Here is a 19446-nt window from a genome sequence, read left to right as displayed (position 1 = left end):
CCTGTGGCCTTGTGGCCCAGGGAGATTCACCGACTTCCTGAAACCCATATGATCCTGGGGCGCCTTCTGACCCCTCCAGTCATACCTCTGGGAAAGGTGATCTGCAGAGCTCCTGGTGCCTGGCCTCTCCCCCTGAAACCCGCCATGGCTAGCAGGTACTCTCTCGTCCTTCTGGTCCCTAGGCTCACTGACTTTTATGGATTCTTCTTTGTATTCAGCCATGAGGGCATCTATGTCCAGGATACTCGACCTGTAACCATCCTCAGCTTTGGCCCTGAGTGATTCATGGGCATCCCCCTGCTTCCTTCTTGTTGGGAGGTCACTGTTCTTTGATGAATATCTAAAACGTTCAGAAGCTCTGGAAGACCTCTTGCCTCCATCCTCTTTGGGATCACTGGGGATGCTGACATTTCCCAACCTTTGGTTAACCAACGAAGCATCTACATCTATCACTCTGCCATCAGTATGCCTCGTCCTTCTCTCCCCAGGCAGCACTGGCTGGTCACTGGGCCTTGGGCTCTTACAAAAACTGAGGTTTTCCTCTTCCCTCTCTTTGGCCTGCCAATTTTTCTGATCAAAGTTTTCTGATGGGTCTCTGGGGTATGAAGGAGCTAACCTAGAGTTTGGGGATGATTCAGACAAAAAGCTGAGTTTTCTAGAATTATGGACACTGACTGGCTCATCTTTGTTTGGTGAAGAGACCTTCCTGTTTTCATAAACAGAATTGTCCACATTATATTCTCTTTTATCTGCAGAGATCTGATATGTCACAGCAAAATAGGTCTCCCTGGGCTCCCGAGGTGGCTGTGGCTTGGGGACTGTCTCCTTGGCATCCTGCGGAATACTCCGACTTGACTCCTTTGAATCTGGCCTGTCTGGGGTCTGCCAACTCTTTTTGAAGTGGGTGTCACTAGAGGATACAGAGTCTCGTCTCCCAAGCCTTTTGGCTGGCTCTGGGGCAAATGAGATGAATTCGTCAAATTTCACATCATGAGGCAGTGTCCTCCGGCGCCATCTTTCTACAACTCCCATGCCACCCGACTTCCTGACTTTGGCTTCTGGCTCCAGAGTCGGGGACTGGTTCCATTCCCTTTCTTCACCCATTACCAGAGGTTCTTTTCTCATGGACCTTGAACCTAAGTGTTTTCTTGATCTCAAGTCAAAGGATTCTTCTTTAGCCATGGCCCTGGGATGTGAGTTATCTAAATAATCATGAAACTGGCTCCTTCCTTCCACTGGACTTTGAGAGCCAAGCCTGTTCATTTCCACTGAACTCACCCCTGGATGTACATTATAGGGATCTACACGGGCTGCTCTGACCACGACGGTCTCAAAAACATGGCTCGGACTTTCCTTTTCCCTGGCAATCTGCCGGGAGGACAACCTAGAAGGCTTTTCATCGCCTGAGATCCCAAGAGCCTTGTCCTGGTTTACCAAATAGGGCTTCTCCACTATTTTCTTGGGCGGCAGCGAGCTCCCACCCAACACACCCTTGGGTTCGTGAAATTCAGGCTTAGGGGTAGCTGTTTCCAGCCTTTCTCGGGCTTCTGCAACCAGACTAGAGACTTGGGAGGGCCCCGTTTTCATGTCTGGCCTAGCCTGCTGCTTCATGTTCAGACCTTCACTCCGAGAGCCCTGCTTCTGAGAAGACCACTGCTTGTTAGTTCTAAGCATCATCGCCAGCTCCTCGGGGGCAGTCACCACAGCCTCACTAAGGATCCTTTCGCCAGTCATATGTACAATGTCATATCTTGGCTCAATTCCTTGATGAGAGAGACTATTTCCCGTTGGCTTTGCAGAGGAGACATTCCATCTCTCACCCCCAGGACGTTTTTCCAAGAGGGCGGCATTAATTGGGCTTTTCTCTTCATCCAGCAGGACACTACTCCAGTGTTTCTCTGCACTGAATTTCTCAGCCCATTTTGAATTCTCAGTTCTGACATTCACCTTCCCTATCCAAGATGTTTTCTCTGCTCCTAGGCCAGGTGACTCGCAGAATTTTCTGGCTGAGTCACTGGCGGATGTCAGGAAGGGACAGTCAGCCATGGGGTATCTCATCACGTTGGATTGAAACACAGTTGCCCAGACAGTCTGAAAGTCCCCATCGTCTTCAGCCATGGTGGGTGGGGACTGGGCTTCAAGCTGACGGGGCGCCACGGTGGAATCCTCTTTTGGGAAGAGAGAGCTGTCTGTCTCATTGCCGGAGCTCAATTTCCGTTCAAATTGTCTGGTTTTCTCACACGGCTTCACAGGTTTCCACTGGTTTCTCCCAGCAGATGCTCCATTCAAATCAGTTCTGAGAAAAACGTGCCCTTCTCTTTTCTGCGAGGAAAAAAAGAAGGAAGAAAGAACTCAAAAAATAAAACAGGCTTGTGGGGCTAATTTAAATGGCTTAAAATGAGCAGGTAGATGAAGTCTCTTTGTATTAAAGTGAGGGCTTTCTTAAATAGAATACAATTTGGGGTACATTCAGATCTCTCTATGATGTACTTTAAGTCTGATAACTATTCAAAGCGACAGAGCAGAAAATTTACAAAATGACCAAACTAATTCAGAAAAGGTAAAAGGATGGCATATCATGGTCTGTTCATCTTTTTCTGTGCGGTTGCTTTTTTTTTTTTACAGGTGGGGGTTCAGTCTGCAACAAAGACCCATTATGACATTGAAACCTCTGAAGAAGAAGTTGGCCACAAGGTGGTCTTGCCAACAGTTTCTTTTAGAAAAGGGCTCTAAAGAAAACATTATGCCTGGTGGGATGTCCAAAGATACTGTGGAGCCCAGCAGAAAAGCCCAGAAATCAGGGAAGGATCCCAAGTTGCAGAGGCAAGCTGATAATCTCGAAGGCCCTATCCCCAGTGCTATTTCAAGAAGCAGAAACCAAGCCCTTACTCTGGGTCAGACTCCAGGCTAGACTCTGGGCATACAGAAGGCAGAAAACGAAGCAGGCCCTGCCCACGGGAAGATTCTGGTCTAGAGGGACTCTACTACTGGTGGATATCAACTGTAGGGTCCTCCATGCTGGCCCCAACCCCGAAGAATATGCCAGCTCTGCCACCTCCCTGGCAGACCCCACTCTTCATGAGAAGCAGGAGCCCAAGCTTCTGCCAATGAGACTCTGACCTTCTCTAACAAGGCTGGCCATCAGACTACACACCATCACTGAGAGAAAAGTAGGGCTTCCTGGAGCAGGGAGAACCTTAGGCTCCTGAATTGTGTCCATTTTTCTTTTCTTTTCTAGGCAGGGAGGAGGACCCCATGATATCATTCATGTGGGGCAGCGGGGCTGACCTCAAATAGAAATGGGGCCGCTAGTCCACACATAAGGATCCCTGGACTTTACAGCAATTTTGTTTTGAAATGGAATACTAGCTATGAATGATTGGCCTCTTTTGGTGAAATTTTAATCTGGTTCTGGACACTCTCCCTCTGTCAAACCAGATTGCAAGCTGCTGTCACGCAGTCATTTTTCAGTCATGTCTGACTCTTCATGACCCCATTTGGGGGTTTTCTTGGCAGAGATACTGGAGTGATTTGCCATTTCCTTCTGTAGCTCATTTTACAGATGAGAAAACTGAGGCAAACAAGGTGAAGTGACTTGCCCATGGTCACACAGCTGAGCCCACATTTGAAGTAAGGGAGATGAGTCTTCCTGACCATAGGTCCAGTGTCCTACTCACTGTACCACCTAGCTGCCCCAGATTCCAAGTAGCTGCTTAATGATTTATAATCTCAAAGATGTGCCTGGACATTAAAAGGTTTAAGTGACTGGATAACAGGCCAGCTGGTATGTTAGAATGGAGAGCTGGCCTTACCATACAGATGATCTGGGTTCAAGACCTGTCCCTCGCCCCTGTCTCTGGCTGTAAACCTGGGAAAAGCTGCAGAATCTCCGTGCTATATATTTTTATGTAAAAATTTTTAAAGGAGAAGGGAAATTCCCAGTGTGGAAACTCATCTTCAGTTTAAGAAAGTTCCCTAGGGGTAGCAAGAGCTCTCTGTCATCAAGCACTTATTAAGTGTCTACTACATATATCGGGGCAGCTAGCGCACAGAGCACCAGGCCTGGAGTCAGGAAGAGTCATCTTCCTGAGTTCAAATCTGAACTCAGCCACTTACTAGCTGTGTGACCCTGGGCAAGTCACTTCACCCTGTTTGCCTCAATTTCCTCATCTGTAAAATTAGCTGGAGAAGGAAATGGCAAAACCGCTCCAGTACCTCTGCCAAGAAAACCCAAAAGGTAACAAGAACAACAACATATACACTTAATGTATACACACACACACACACACACACATTATGTATGTGTATATGTGTGTGTGTGTATATATATATATATATATATATATAAATACACACACACATACATACACACGTTACAGATAAAAAAAAAAGGCAAAAACAAAAGTCCCCACCTTTGAGGGGCTCACATTTTAGCGGAAAGACAATCCCAGACATGCCCATGACTTTATGCCCAGCATCACACCATTCGGGTGCATCAGAAGAAGGGGACATGAACCCCAGTATTCCTAACTCCAAGCCTGGGCCTCTATCCAAGCTGCTACTCAGCCTTTCTATGCACATTACAGAATCCCAGAACAGCAAAGTGGTAGCCATAGGGCAGTGGTTAGAGATGCCGGCTCTTGAGTCAGGAAGGCCTGATTCAGGTCCCCCCTTGACACCTAATGCTTCTGTGACCCAAGACAAGTCATTGGACCACTTAGCGTCCCACAGAACTCTCTGACTATGATGTTCCAGAGGAGGCGTCACTCTACACTGAAGAGGGACTTTCCTTACTGGGAGGTCCCTACACCAGGAGAATCCCAAGTCCATTCCCAAAAGAGAGGGAGAAAAAAAAAAAGGGTGTCATAAATGTTGAAGACCTTAAAATTAATTACTCATGGGATCTAATACCTTGGAAAAGAAGAGCTGGAAAAAGGCCTTAGGACACAGAACTAGAAGGGAGCTTAGGCCTCGGCCAGTGTAACGACCTCCTTTTACAGGTGTTGAAACTAAGGACCAGGGAGGGGGAAGCAGGGCCCCCAAGGTCGCACAACAGTGGAGCATCTGGGCCTAGCCAGGGCTCCTGATTCTCAGCAAATGAATGGAAAGGTCATCAAGGCATGGTGATATTTGAAGGCGCACAGGACAAGTCCAGAGAAACGGAAACCAGAGGGGCCCTTACCTTTTCCTGGAGAACACTTTCTTGAGGAAGCTCACCGCTCGGTGCCGGGCCCTTATCGGGTCTTGATTCACTCTCCAAAGCTGGCCTTGTGAACCTAGTGTAGAAACTGGGGTTAATCTCAGAGGTGGCAAGTGAAGGGGCCGTATGCCCGGGTAGGAGAATCCACGGCATTTAACCCAATATGAACAGCACACAAACAGCAGGCTAAACTCTCCCTTCCTTAGCTCCTCCTGGCATGAACCTGACAGAGAAAGTCTGGGCTATCACAATGTCAATCCTGCTTTACACCAGTCAGGATCTGGCTGCAAAAAGCCTCTGGACCAGGAGCCAGGAGGCCCAGCTTCCAGTCTGTCACTAACTCACTGGGTGAGCATCTGCCTGTGAAGTCTCAATTTCCTCATCTGTAAAATGGGCACCATCATCCCTGTCCTTCCAGCTTTGAGGGAAGCCTCAAGGCTACATGTGGATATTATCTCTGTCACGGTATTTTGGAAGGAAATAAAAACGCCACAAAAGGGTATAATTACTTTTGCCACCAATAACTACTAATCACTCACTGTGTGACCTAAAGAACATCTCTGCCCCTTTCAGGGCCTCAGACCAGATGACCTCTGAGGTCTCTTCTGGCTCTAAAGGTCAGTGAGTTCACCTGCTGACAGAACCACAAACAGATGATTAGGGATGACCACACTCATCTGGATGGGGTCAATTCAATTCCTCAATTTGGGGGTGTAGTCTAAAATAATCATGATGATAAATAATATAATGTAATAATATATAGCTAATAATAATAGTTGTTGTTTTCAATCATGTCTGACTCTTCTTGACCCCATTTGGTGTTTTCTTGGCAGAGATACTGGAGTGGTTTGCCATTTACTTCTCCAGCTCATTTTACAGATGAGGAAACTGAGGCAAAGAGGAAGAAGTAATTTGCCCAGAATCACACAGCTAGGAAGTGTCTAAGGCCAGATTTGAACTCAGGAAAAGGAGTCTTCCTGACTCCAGGCCCAGCACTCAATCCACTGTGCCACCTCGCTGCCCTAATAATAACAGTTAGCACTTTATATATAGCACTTTAATATATAATATATAGCGCGTTAAGGCTTACAAAGCGATTTATAATTATTATCTCATTTGAGCTTCACAACTACCCTGAGAGGCTAGGGGCTATTATTATCCCCATTTTACAGATGAGGAAACTGAGGCAAGCAGAGTTTTTTGTTTTTTTAAGTAACTTGCCCAGAGTCACATAAGCTATGAGTGTCTGAGGCTGAATATGAACTTAAGTCTTCCCGACCCCAGGCCCAGCACTCTCTCCACTGCACCGCCTGATGCCTCTTTTAGAATAGAAAGAGCCACGGATAGGGGCTCAAGCACACCCGGTCTCTAGTCCTGGTTCTGCTACTAATTAACTAGTTGTATAATTCGGGGGTGACTCACTGCTCCCCACCAATTATCTCGTATCTATGTATTTATGTTGCGTATATTCAAATGCAAACATGTTGCCTCCCCTAAGAGAACGTAAGCTAGAAGCAGGCCCTGTTTCATCTTTGTTTTTGTTCAGCTCAGCGCCTAGCACATAGGAGGTATTGAATAAGTCACTGATTGATTGACTGACTGAATAAATGTCTGTTGAAGGGAATGCTGCATGTACTTCTTTGGAGCAGAGGAGAACTCTTTGAGGACAGAGCAGGAACTATTTCTAGTTTTTTTGTCTTCCTACCCTGACAGCCTAACACAGTGCCTGGCACACAGTAAGTGCTAAATAAATGCTTGTGGATCGATCGGCTTCCATTCCATTTCACCTCCTCATTACGTTTCTTTGTGCACATGTTCTGTTCCCCTCCCCCCATGGCCACACCCCCAGCCATCCATGGATAGCACATGGGCCTCATAAGTGAGACAGGACAAAGGTACTTTAGTTATTTACTTATTATTTCTTTTTATGAGAGGCAGCATGGCATAGTAGATAAAGAGCTGGCCTTGAAGCCAAGAAGATTTGTGTTCAAATCCTGCTTCTGACCCACACTGGCCTATGTGTGACCCTGGGTAAGTCCCTTGACCCCTCAGAGCTCTGGGCAATTCAGTATGACTTGGAGAAGATGGCAATCAATAGTGGGAGGCATTTCCTTACCTTAGTCTTCCTAATGCCAATGAAGTCAGAGACCCAGTTCTCATCCTTATTTATTTATTTCATTTCATTTTATTTATTTATTCATTTATTCATTCATTCATTCATTTATTTAGCATATGAAACTATTATTCTCTCACACATACAGCTTTTTAAAAAAGGTACACATGAAATTTAGCACTGCAATACCCTGTCTTGCTTGCCTCTGTCCCCTACTGAATTTCCTCTAGGTAGGTAAAATATTAGGGAAGGTATTACAGTGCCCACTTTACAGATGAGAAAACTGAGGCCTAGATAATCATAGACTCAAAGCTCAAGAGCTGGAAGGAACCTCAGATACTAAAGTGTAAACTCTGTGACGGAAGGGATCCTATCTTATTTATCTCTGTATCCTCAAATGGGATTTGACACAGAGTAAGTACTCAGGAGAAAAGGATGGCAGATAGGAAGGCAGGAGTTTCAGAGTCATCTTGTACTGGCAGGGATGTCAGAGAATATTGAGTTCACCCCTCACCCCTTCATTTTACAGAAAAGGAAACTGAGGCAAAGAGAAGCCAAGTGATTTGCCCAGAGTTATATACTAAGTAAGTTTCTGAGGCAGGATTTGAACTCAGCTCTTCCTGACTCCAAGGCCAGTGCTTTATCCACTAAGCCTGTGAGATTCCTGAAAGAAAGGCTGTCTATACTTACATTTTGGTCAAGTCGGCAGACAGCGGCCTCGACTGGAAGGACTTCCTTCTGCTCTCCTGGGGTGCCTCGGGGCTCTCCACCATCCACTCTTTGATTCGGTCCTGGACTTTCACACTGCCTTTCTCCTTCTCAGGAGCTGCAGCGGGAGCCTCAGTGCTCGACTGAGATGAGAAGCTTTCTGAGCCAAACAGACTGACACGCTTCTTGACGCTCCCCCTGGAGACCCACTCTCCCCCTCCAGGGCTGGCCCTTTCGGTCACCCTCCCATTCCCTTCAGCTGCTCGGTTTTTTCCCTCTGCAAGTCCTGGACTTTTTTCTGCTCTAAGCAAAGAAACTGGTCCTTCAGCCTCCTTGTGATCTGGGTCCCTCTCCTGTTTGGGCTTTTCTTCCAGGGAGTTCCACCCTTTTCTGACCGAGGCCTCAGGTAGGTCCGTAGATGTTTCAGGGGAACAGGCCTCCATCGACTTAAAGACAATTTTCTGATTCTGTTCCTTAACTTTGTTTTTCAAATCTGGGACATCCAAAGCCTGCTCCTTTAATCTCAAGGTAGGCTTCAAGGGCGTGGCCCTGTCCAATGGCTCTGACCTTTCTTCTCCATTCCCTCTGTCACTGGAACCCATACCCAGCCCTTTCTCCTTGCTCGCCTCCACGGGACTGCCCGCCTTCTTGGACAGGACGTCCTTATTTTCAAACCTGGCCGTGAGATCCACAGACAAGGGCCGAGGCTTCCGGACCCACGACTTCTCCGGAGGAGGAGGGGGCACCTTCCCTGCAGGGGTTTCTAGAGGGCTGGGCTTTGGATGTTGGAGAGACTCGATGAAGATGGCTGAGACAGGCCTCCGCTTGCCCCTCGGCCGGGCCTCTAAGGATGGGTGATCCCCTTCATTCTTGATGCCAGGGGATGCCAGGGGCTCCTCTTCCTCCCCCTTCTCCCAAGATTTCAACAGAGCCAGCCTTTCGTCAGAACACAAAGACACCTGCCTCTGTTGGGCCCCCACAGGTTTCCGAGGTGGTAATGCAGGTTTGACCAAAGTCTCAGTCTTGGAGCTGGGTAGCTGTCCTTGAAGCTGGGTCACACTGTCTGTGCTTTGCTCCTCACCTGTCCACTTTCCAGAGGTGGGGTCTGCCTTGGCCTTGGGAGGGCCAGCCGTTTCAAACAGAATGATGGTGTTTTGGCTGTGCGTCGTCTGGGGCAGGGCTTTATTACAGGGCTTTATTACATTTGAGCTCATGCCTCCCCCCTCATCCATTTTTGGTTCAACCAAGGAAGGCATGTTTTCATCCGAGGCCTTAGTGGTGGATGAGTCCTCAAGCTTGTTAGATGTGAGCGGCCTGGTTATTGAAATGCCGGGCTTGACAGATGTGATGGGAGATTTCACATTTGCAAACATATCCAAAGGGTTCTCCTTAGAAAACGGTTTGGGGGAAAGCCGGGGCACAGGGAGTGCTCTCGACGGAGTCCCAAGATTCCGCGGCCCTGCCAACACCATCGCCGGAGGAGAGGCCGGGGCTTTGCCGACAAGGTGATAACAGGTCGTCTGCAGTTTGTCTTCCTCAGCGATCTCATTTAAGTTGGGAACAGGTGCTAGAGATGCTAGTGGGCTGACCTCTACCCTCGTGGCCATGGTCATCCTCACAGAGCCATCTGTGTTAAGACATTCCAAAACAAAGCAGCGACCACTAGTAAAAAGAGAGAAAAAAAATTAAGGGTTAGCATGGGGCAGGCCTCCCATTAACAGCAGAATGCCTTCTTCACACTCAGTCCCCCACCCCTCACCATCTGTGGGCTTAGAATCAAGAGACCTAGGTTTAAACCTCTCCCTGCATACTTACTGGCTGTCTCAGCCTGGGCAAGTCAACTTTCTCCTTCCATAGATAATCCTATACAGCTTAGATTTCCGTACTATCTTCAAGGTTTACAAACATTTGTTATTGTTCAGTCATCCGTCAGTCGTGTTCGACTTCATGACCCCATTTGGGGTTTTTTCGGCAGAGATACTACAGTGGTTTGCCATGTCCTTCTCCAGCTCATTTGACAGATGAGGAAACTGAGGCAAACTGGGCTAAGTGATTTGCCCAGGGTCATACAGCTAGTATGTATCTGAAGCTGGATTTTAATTCAGGTCTTCCTGACTCCAGGCCCAGCACTGAGCCACACTGCTGCCCTTACAGGGGGGTTTAATGAATTTAAGAAACAGAATATGGTTCCTGGAACATATCTGACACCTAATATATGTTTATTGATTGGCTGACTGATGGTAATGCAATCTTGGGCTGCAGAGGGTTAGGGTTAGGTTATTCTAAGAATAAATAAGAGAATAAGAGAATAACATGCTCTGGTCAGACCACAACTGGAGGGCCATCTTCCATTCTGGGAGACACATGGCCAAACTGAAGTATATTCAGTGGAAAAGGTTAGAGAGTCATAGATAAATAGGCACAGTGGGTAGAGCGCTGGACTTGGAATAACGAAGACTGGGTTTCAATCCTGCCTCAGTACTTACTAGCTGTGTGACCCAGAGTAAGTCACTTCCCCCATGTCTGCCTCAGTTTCCTCTTCTGTAAGATGGAGATAACAGCACCTACTTCCCAGGGCTACTGTCAAGATCAAGTGAGTTCAAATTTGTGAAGTGCTTTGCAAACCCTAAAGTGTGAAACAAATGTTTGTTGTTGTTATTGTCGTTGACAGAGCCAGGATGGACCTCAGAGGCACTCTAGTCCAACCCTCTCCCCTATTTTACAGAAGAAGAAACTAAGTCCCACGAGATGAAATGCCTTGCCCCGAGGTCACACAGGTAAGGAGTGGGACCAGCATTCAAGTCCTAACGCTGATTCTAAACAGAACATTCCGCCGCCACGATGGAGAGGCCAAGCCTTGGTCTCCCAAGTCAGATCTGGATGGGGGGTGGGGAGTAGTGGGTTGGATGGCCTCCTGTGTCCCTTCCACCTCTGCCGGAAGGAAGGCCCTCGAGGCCACACATGGCCTTCTAGGTCCTCAAGGCGGCCTTTTGATCGAGTCCAAGTCTCACAGAACAAATCCTCTTATTACGGGGATTTGTTCTGTGAGCTTGGATTCCGTCCAAGGGCCGCACGTGAGGACCTAGAGGGCCTGGAGACTGCAGGCTCCAGATGGCAGTCTTCACCAGCCAGAAGTTCTGTTTGAGCACTGGGAGAAAATCCTCCCCTTGCGGCATTGCCCCAGTCACCGGGCATGACAATCAGCCTCTATCGTGCCTAGTCAAGCATTTACTAAGCACCAGCTAGGAGACAGGCACCGTGTTCTGAGCTGAGGCCACGAAGACAAAAAGAGAAAAGGCTGTCCCTGCCTTCCAGAAGCTTACATTCTATCTCGGGAAACACGATACTGGCTGCGTGGTCCTGAGCAAGTCACCTGGGTATTTCTCTGGGCCTCAGTTTCCTCATCTGTAAAAGGAGAAAACTGGACTTGGTGGCTTCTAAAGTCCTTTCCTGTTCTTAATCTATGATCCTATGATCTTATGCACACATTTGAGCATGATAGATACAGATATGTATATGCACATACAGATATATACACACAGAATGTGTATATGTACATAGATACATACACTCAAAGTTACATATATAATCCCTGCAATTATCTAATACCATTTCATATACACATTATATATGATAATAGATAGTATACTGTATATGTAATAGATAACATACTGCATAAAATAGTAATATGTTGTAATATGATGTGTAATATATAATATTATATAATATCATATAATATCTCAGTGTAACATATTGTAACATAATAATTATCCCTTTCACATCACGGGGATTTGGAGCACAGTACCCCCACAATCTGGAACATTCGTGTAAAATTTTTTGGCCCTCCCCTCATACCAGAGAAGAAGTCTGAATTTTTTCTTTTTCTTTTATGGTATGGGGTGTTTACAGTACTTTAAAAGATAACATGTTGATGTTATACACTACTATACATACATTTTACACATTTCTGAGTTTCTAAACTTTTTCTGTGTCATCTACTGACCTTTGCATATCTACAGCTTTTGCAAAACTCCCTAAAAATTCCTATTTAATTTCTTATGCCCACCCACGATATACTGAAATCATAATGGGGAAAGTCACAATGTGGAAGGGATAACTGTATGTTGTGTATATTATATATATATATTGCATATATAATTGTATGTTGTATCTAAATAGATGTAATATAATAAAAATTATTATAGACATTAGATTTAATATATATCTGTAATGTATTGCATATTATATTACATTCATATATTTTCTATGCTATGTATTCTTACATATATTTTATAGCTAATATAGATAAAATGTGTATGTATACACATTTTATCTATATTAGCTATAAAATATATATATAAATGTGAGTGTATGTGTATGTGTGTATATGTACATACATACATATATATACATACATACATATATATACATACATACATATATATGCTATGTGTGTGGTATGTCCATAAATAACCAATGCCAGATAATTTCAGGGATCCTAGCAGCTGGGGGAATCAGGAAACCTTCCTGGTGGAGGAATGCCTGCCATGTACTTCCTTCTCACCTCCTTGCCTCAGAGCATCCCTCTCTTCCTCTAAGATGCAGCTCAGACACTATCTTCACATGAAGCCTCTTCTGATGCCCCCTAATGCTAATGTCCTCACTTCCCAAACCCCCTGTATTTAATGACTTTGTAAATACAAGTATTTATTTATTTTTTGCATAAATATGCATAAATATTAAACAATAATATAAATAAAACTGCACAAATATGCAGCATATATAGTTGTGTATGTACCTATCCTGGGAAACCCAACACTACTGTACGACCCTGAGTAAGTTACTTGGCCTGTCTGTGCCTCAGTTTCTTTATATGTAAAAGGAGGGAATTGTACTTCATGAAAATGAACTCAGCTCCTTGTTGTCTCTTCCATTAGACTGTAAGTTCCTTAAGAGATGGGAGTATTTCATTCTTCGTTCTTGTATCTGAAGTCCCTGGCACACAGCAGGTGCCTAATAAAACACTTGTGGATCAGCTTACTGATTGAGCCTGGAAGGAAGTTAGAGACTGTCAGAGGTGGAGTCAGAGGAGAGGGAAAGCAGTCCAGGCATGGACTGACATTTATAAGAGGCAGTCATCTGCATCCATCTGGATCAGTCACTGGTGTGTATACATGTCCTCCTTCCTCTCCCAACTCTCCCCAGCAACTACAACTTCTCTGAGGGCAGGCACAGTGTCTTATCTCTCTTTGTATCTAGGAGCTGTGGGGGAGGGCTCTGAAGCTTGGTGGATGGCCACCTGTCTTCTAATCACTTTTCTCTCACTTCTTTTTCTTCCTGAAAACCTGAGTTCAAATCCAGTTTCAGACATTTACTAGCTGTATGATCCTGGGCAAGTCTCTTAATCTCTGCTTGTGTCAGTTTTCAACTATAAAATGTGGGCAATAATCCCACCTACCTCCTGAGATTGTTGTGAAGACCAAATGAGATAAATTTCAAAAGGGCTTATATAACACAGTGCCCGGCACACAGTAGGAGCTTTAAAAATGTTTATTTCCTTCCTTCTTCTAACAGGTACATTATAGAAATTTCTCATATCTCTACTATCTGTGGCACTCACTGGTTCAATTCAGTTCAATCAACAAGTATTAATTAGGTGCCTATTATGTGGCAGGCCCTGGAGGTATAGATACAGCATCTTGGAAACCTTTAGGAATTATATATATATATATATATATATATATATATATATATATTAACAGGACAAGAAACAAGAGTCAAGGTCCATAGGAGAACAGTGGCCTTGAATATCACTCCCCCATACACACACACACACACACACACACACACACACACCCCTGCCTCTCCTTGCTTTCATAATGAGGATTATAATAGCTGGCATCCCCATATGTGCCAAAATATTCACTTTTGTAGTAGATAAGGGGACCAGAAACAAAGCCGGTGCCTACAGAACAGGGAAAGGTTAAAGCAATTGTGGGATATAAGTATAATGAATATGACTGAGCTGAAAGAAAAAATGGACAGAGAAACACCGGGCGACTTGTATGAAATGATGCAAAATGAAGTCTGCAGAACCAAGAAAAACACTGTACACAGTGACTGCAACAATGTAACAAGAGCAGTAAGAAAAGGAAACTAACTAAACACTGTGTAATCTGAATGACCAAACTTGGCCTCAGAGAAAGCTAAATAAAGCACCTCCCTCCCTCCTTTACAGAGGTGGAAGACCATGGGGGTAGAATATTGCATATACTGTGATTCTCAGCTGATGTGTTTGACTCATTTTACTGAATTTCCTTCCTTCTCTCCCTCTTTCCTTCCCTCTACTTAGTTACATCACACGGCTCAATAGGTAGGGGAGGGAGTTACTGGGAAATGTTATCAGTAACTTTTTAAATTGAAACAAGATGAAAACTAATTGGCATCTCTGCCATAATGAGGCTTTCTTTCACTCATTATATCAGCTGGTGCTTAAAATAAGCCCATGAGCACAGAAGCTTAGGATCTCAGAGTTGGAAGGAGCCTCAGAAGCGATCTTATCCAAACCATTCCTGAGGAATCCCTTCTACAGTGTCACACACATGTACTCACATACTCACTCTCACATGCATTCACACACACAGCACTTAGAATTTAATGCCTGGCACACAGTAGCCACTAAATAAATATGTTCATTGTATTGTATATATACACACATACTCTCCTACACACATATACGGACACACTCACATACTCACACAAATGCATGTACACACACTCACACCTAAACATATGCATACACATTCACATTCATACATTTGCACACATTCACACACTTACACTCATATTCACACACATATATAGACACACACATGTATGCATGCATATACATATTCACACACTCATACATTTGCACACATTCACACACATATATACATATTCACACACATATACAGACACATACATACATATACATACACATTCACACACACTCACATTTGCACACATTCACACACTCATATACACACATTTACATACATATACAGACACTCACATACGTACATATAAACACATACACACATATGCAGATTCACACACATACATTTGTACACATTCACACTCATACATTCATTCACATTCACATACACATATAGACACACACTCATACATTCACATTCACATTTATATACCCACACTCTCTTTCTCCCATATACACTCTCACATACATACATATGTGCACATTCACACTCATACATTCACTTACATTCACACTCATACACACACATACACACATACACATTCATACTCACATTTACACACACACACAGAGTAATCCAGTCTCTGCTCAAAGGTCTCCAGGGGACAGCAGATTCTACTTCTGAACAGGTCCGTCCATTATGGAATTTGTTTAGGGTCCCCTCACCCCAACCTCAAGCCTAAATGTGCCTCCTTTGCTGCTTGCAGCCACTGCCCTGGTTCTGTCCCCAGGGGCCAGGAGAGACAAGATGAACCCCTCCTCTACATACTTTACAGCTAGCATGTTCCCCATGAATCTGCTATCATCTAAGTGAAGCTGGCAGCAAAGGGATTTTCATCTCTACTTGACTAGAGAAAGGAAGTGACTTTCCCCATCACCTCACTTTGACTCATTTCAGAGCTGTACTTCCTATGAAACTAGGCCTCCCAGCTAGGCTGACTCTAAAAGGATGAAATTCATAGGGATAGATAGAAATTCTTATGTGTAGAGGAAAAAAACAATCATTCCAGAATTACAAGATGTGGGAAGTGTGGCCAGACAGTTGTCTTACTGAAAAAGATCTGGCAATCCCAGTATCTCACGTACTCAAAAGTCCCTAGAGTGATGCAGCATCCCAAAACACTCATGAAATCTTGGCCTGCGTTAAAAGAAGCATTGTGTCTGGGCCTACATATTTCCTAGCTGTGTGACCCTAGACAAGTAATCTAAACTCTGTCTGCTTCAGCTTCCTCAACTATAAAATATGATGATACGTAAGACATGATAATAATAATCGCGTCTATGTTGCCCGATTGTTGTGAGGATCAGATGAGGCAATACGTTATTATATCATAAGATTAATGCCAGGAGGTGCTAAATAGATGTTTGTTCCCTCTCCCTGTCCCCTGGAGAGTGATAATCCCATCACGCTCTACGCCCTGGGCAAACTCTACCTGGACTACAATGTTCTGATGCCACATTTTAGGAAGGACACTGGTAAGCTGTGGAGCACTGAGAAGAGAGCAGTCACAATGGTGAAGGGACTGGGTACCATGTCCTTGGAAGATCAATGGAAGGAAATTGAAATATTTAAACAGGAAAAGACATGAGAAGGCCATGACCACTGTCTCCATATATTTCAAGGCCTGTCACGTGGAATCACACGAGATAGCTAAAGTGCTACATAAACGCTAATTATTATTATTATAATTCAGCTCAACCAAGAAGCATTTATTCGGCACTTAATATGCGCCAGAGACTGCTGGACCCTGGTGTTGCAAGCACAGCATCATGGAAACCTCTAGAATCTAATCTAGAGCCAGAAGTTACAAAGTGGCTGCAAGTTACAAAGTGGTAAATATCGCCTTGAGGCAAAGCCAAGACCCCTAACGAGTGCTGACCTAAGTAGACTGGGCTGCCTTCAGAGGCAACAGGTTTCCCCTCCTCTCCGGGGGTTTAGCAGGAGGACTGAATGTCTGTTTCTTGGGGCACTGTAGTGGGGATTCTTGCTCAGGCATAGATTGGACTCAGTGGCCTGTGAGGTCTTCCTGAAATTCTGCCAGGCCCCCACAAATAGGCCAGAAGGAAGCAAGACCCTTCCTTCCAAGGCTTTTGTACAGAAGGCCCTACACCATCACAGCACCCAGACCCTGACTCATGCAATGGCCTCCTGGAAAGCAACACGGAACAGACTTTGTCAGGAAGAGGAAGATGGGCAAACAGCATGTTGAGTAGCACTCACAGACTGTGTGCCACAAAACATCAGAGAGCACATCGAGGCACATTCGGGGACGGGAATGGGAGAGGATGTTCAGCCAGGTTCTCCAACTGAGGCAGCTCATTCGTTTTCAGGCTGACCTTTTTGTATCTCAAAGCCAAGTGTCCTGAGCCAGAAAAATGGGAGCATGCAAAGTGGGGTGGAAAGTGTTCTGGGCTCAGGGCCAGAAGATCTAGATTCTGGTCCCAGCTCTACTACTTAATAGTGGACAAGGGCACTTCACTCCCTCAGCCTCAGTTTCCCCATCTGTAAAAGCAGAAGTTAATAAGGCAATGTGACATGAAATCCCTCAGCTCACCCGAGTATAAATTCTATCTCTGATGCTTTTGAGGTGTGTGACTATGGACAAGTCACTGAATCTTTCTGAGCCTCAGTTTCCCCATCTGTAAAATGGGGAAAACTAGTAGCTCCTACCCTACAGGATTATCATGAGGCCCAAATGAGAGAATTATGTAAAGTGCTCTGCAAATTTCAAAGCGTTATAGAAATGCCAGTTCCTATCATCAATCATCATGATGATTGTTATCAATCCCTACTCCTGCCAACATTGCAGAGATCCCAAGAGCATTAAGAGTGCTAAAGCATCCCTTAGAAAAAGCAGTATGGATAGAAAGAGGGAATGGTGGACTTGTGGTCAGCAAGACCTGGGTTCAAATCCTACCTCAGACACCTACGATCTGTGTTACCCTGGGCAAATCACTTATTGACTTACTGAACCTCTGTGAGCCTCAAATTCCATGTCTGGAAAATGGGATCATAAGAGCACTGAACCTCACAAATTTGCTATGAGATCATTTATTTAAAGAGCTCTTGTAAAAGATAAAATACTCGGTCAACCTCTGCTATGTTCGTCATCATTATAATCCGTGTCATATCCACAACATGGTTATAATTAATTATAATAAAATAATCAATCTTCTCAGGGGACTTCGGCTGTGAAGCACGTGCAGCCCCAGCTAACGTATTGCTTAGTTTTGCTGAATTCTTATTCTTTGTTACAGGGGATGGCTCTCAAGGTATAAGGAAATGAAGGAGATGCAAAAACAAAAGATAGCAATGAGATGTTTAATTATTATAATTATTATTAAAATATTCCCCAGTTTATATTACTCTGCACTTCTCACATGCATGTGGATTGTATATGTTGTCTCTCCTTAAAGGCTGCAAATTCCTTGAGGGGAGGAATATGTCAGTTGTCTTTGCTGCACACCACAGGGCCTGGCACATAGAAAGTGCTTAATGAATGCTCATTGATTAATACCAAGGACTAATACACAGTAAGTGCTTAATAAATGCTGATTGATTAATGCCAAGGACTAAGACACAGTAAGTGCTTAATAAATGCTGATTACTAGCAAGGACCAACACATAGGAAGTGGCTAATAAATGCTTCACCTATCCTTATTGGTTGGGAGGAGAAGGGAATAAGAATTCATATAGTACCTACTATGCGCCAGGCACTATGGTAAGCACTTGACAAATATCTCATTTGATCTTCACAGCAACCCCAGGAGGAAGGGGCTATTATCCCCATTTGGCAGATGAGGAAACTGAGATGACCTGCCCAGGATCGCCTGGCTGTTCATAGTCAGAAGGCACATTTGAACTCGGGTCTCTATGACTCCAGGCCCAGCACTAGATCCACTCTGCCACCAGCTGTCTCTGGTCTTATCATCAAAGGAGGAGAAGAAAAGAAGCCTATTGGGTCCCCTGCTCTTAGCCCCAGTGTCAGATGGAGGCTCTCCTTACCAGTAGAGACAGGGTCTGGGTGTCCCTTCTCATTGTGAACGGGGGCATCTCCTCACTCCCACTGCAGACGGGAGACAGGGCAGGGACCGGGCCATCTGTCTACATTACAGCAGGCCTGTGGACAAAGAAGAGAAATTCATAGTTGTGGAACTTCAACCCGCAGACAGATCCCCCAAAATCGTTAGGGTTCTATCTTCAGTCACCACAATCACCGACTCCATGATTCCTCCACACTTTGCCCACAACACTTTTCAGCAGAAGAGCCCCTGGTCTCAGGGTTCCAAAGACCCAAGAAAGCCCCCAGCCCTCACGCTACCATCCACTGGCTCCTCGACCTCAGTAACTCAATCCCCTTCCCTGAGGCTGATTCTTTAGGAAGAAAAGGAAAGGAAGGTAGGGAATGGCTGACCAGATCCTGGTCTAGATGTGCAGCAGAATACGGGCCTGATGGCCCTGGAAAACGCAGACTTCTACGGACAGATACCAGGGGTCACGTCAAACTCAAATAGAAACAGCTGCTAAATGATACCTCTGGGTCCCTGCAGGCATGTGTTGACTTAGAAAACCACAAAGTAACAACATCTATCTTCTATTACTATTTATTTTGTTAAATTTTTCTAATGCGAGCAGTGTGCTTGCACCTCTATAGAGTGCTGAATGTG

At 44.9% G+C, this 19446-nt stretch overlaps 1 protein-coding gene across 1 annotated transcript in view; it reads right to left on the bottom strand.

Annotated features, from left to right (window-relative positions):
• KIAA1671 (KIAA1671 ortholog) overlaps positions 1 to 19446 on the bottom strand; it is a 217808-nt gene that overhangs the window by 132294 nt on the left and 66068 nt on the right. The window contains 5 exon segments of the mRNA XM_020996320.2: positions 3 to 2322; positions 5183 to 5276; positions 8004 to 9683; positions 12917 to 13071; positions 18785 to 18899. Of these exon segments, the coding sequence (XP_020851979.1) occupies positions 3 to 2322; positions 5183 to 5276; positions 8004 to 9683; positions 12917 to 12921 (4099 nt within the window). The 5' untranslated portion in view covers positions 12922 to 13071; positions 18785 to 18899.

Source organism: Phascolarctos cinereus, unplaced genomic scaffold (genome assembly GCF_003287225.1).
Source record: "Phascolarctos cinereus isolate Bilbo 61053 unplaced genomic scaffold, phaCin_HiC Scaffold_4;HRSCAF=312, whole genome shotgun sequence".
Lineage (NCBI taxonomy): Eukaryota > Metazoa > Chordata > Mammalia > Diprotodontia > Phascolarctidae > Phascolarctos > Phascolarctos cinereus.
This window is presented reverse-complemented; position numbering and strand designations above follow the sequence as displayed.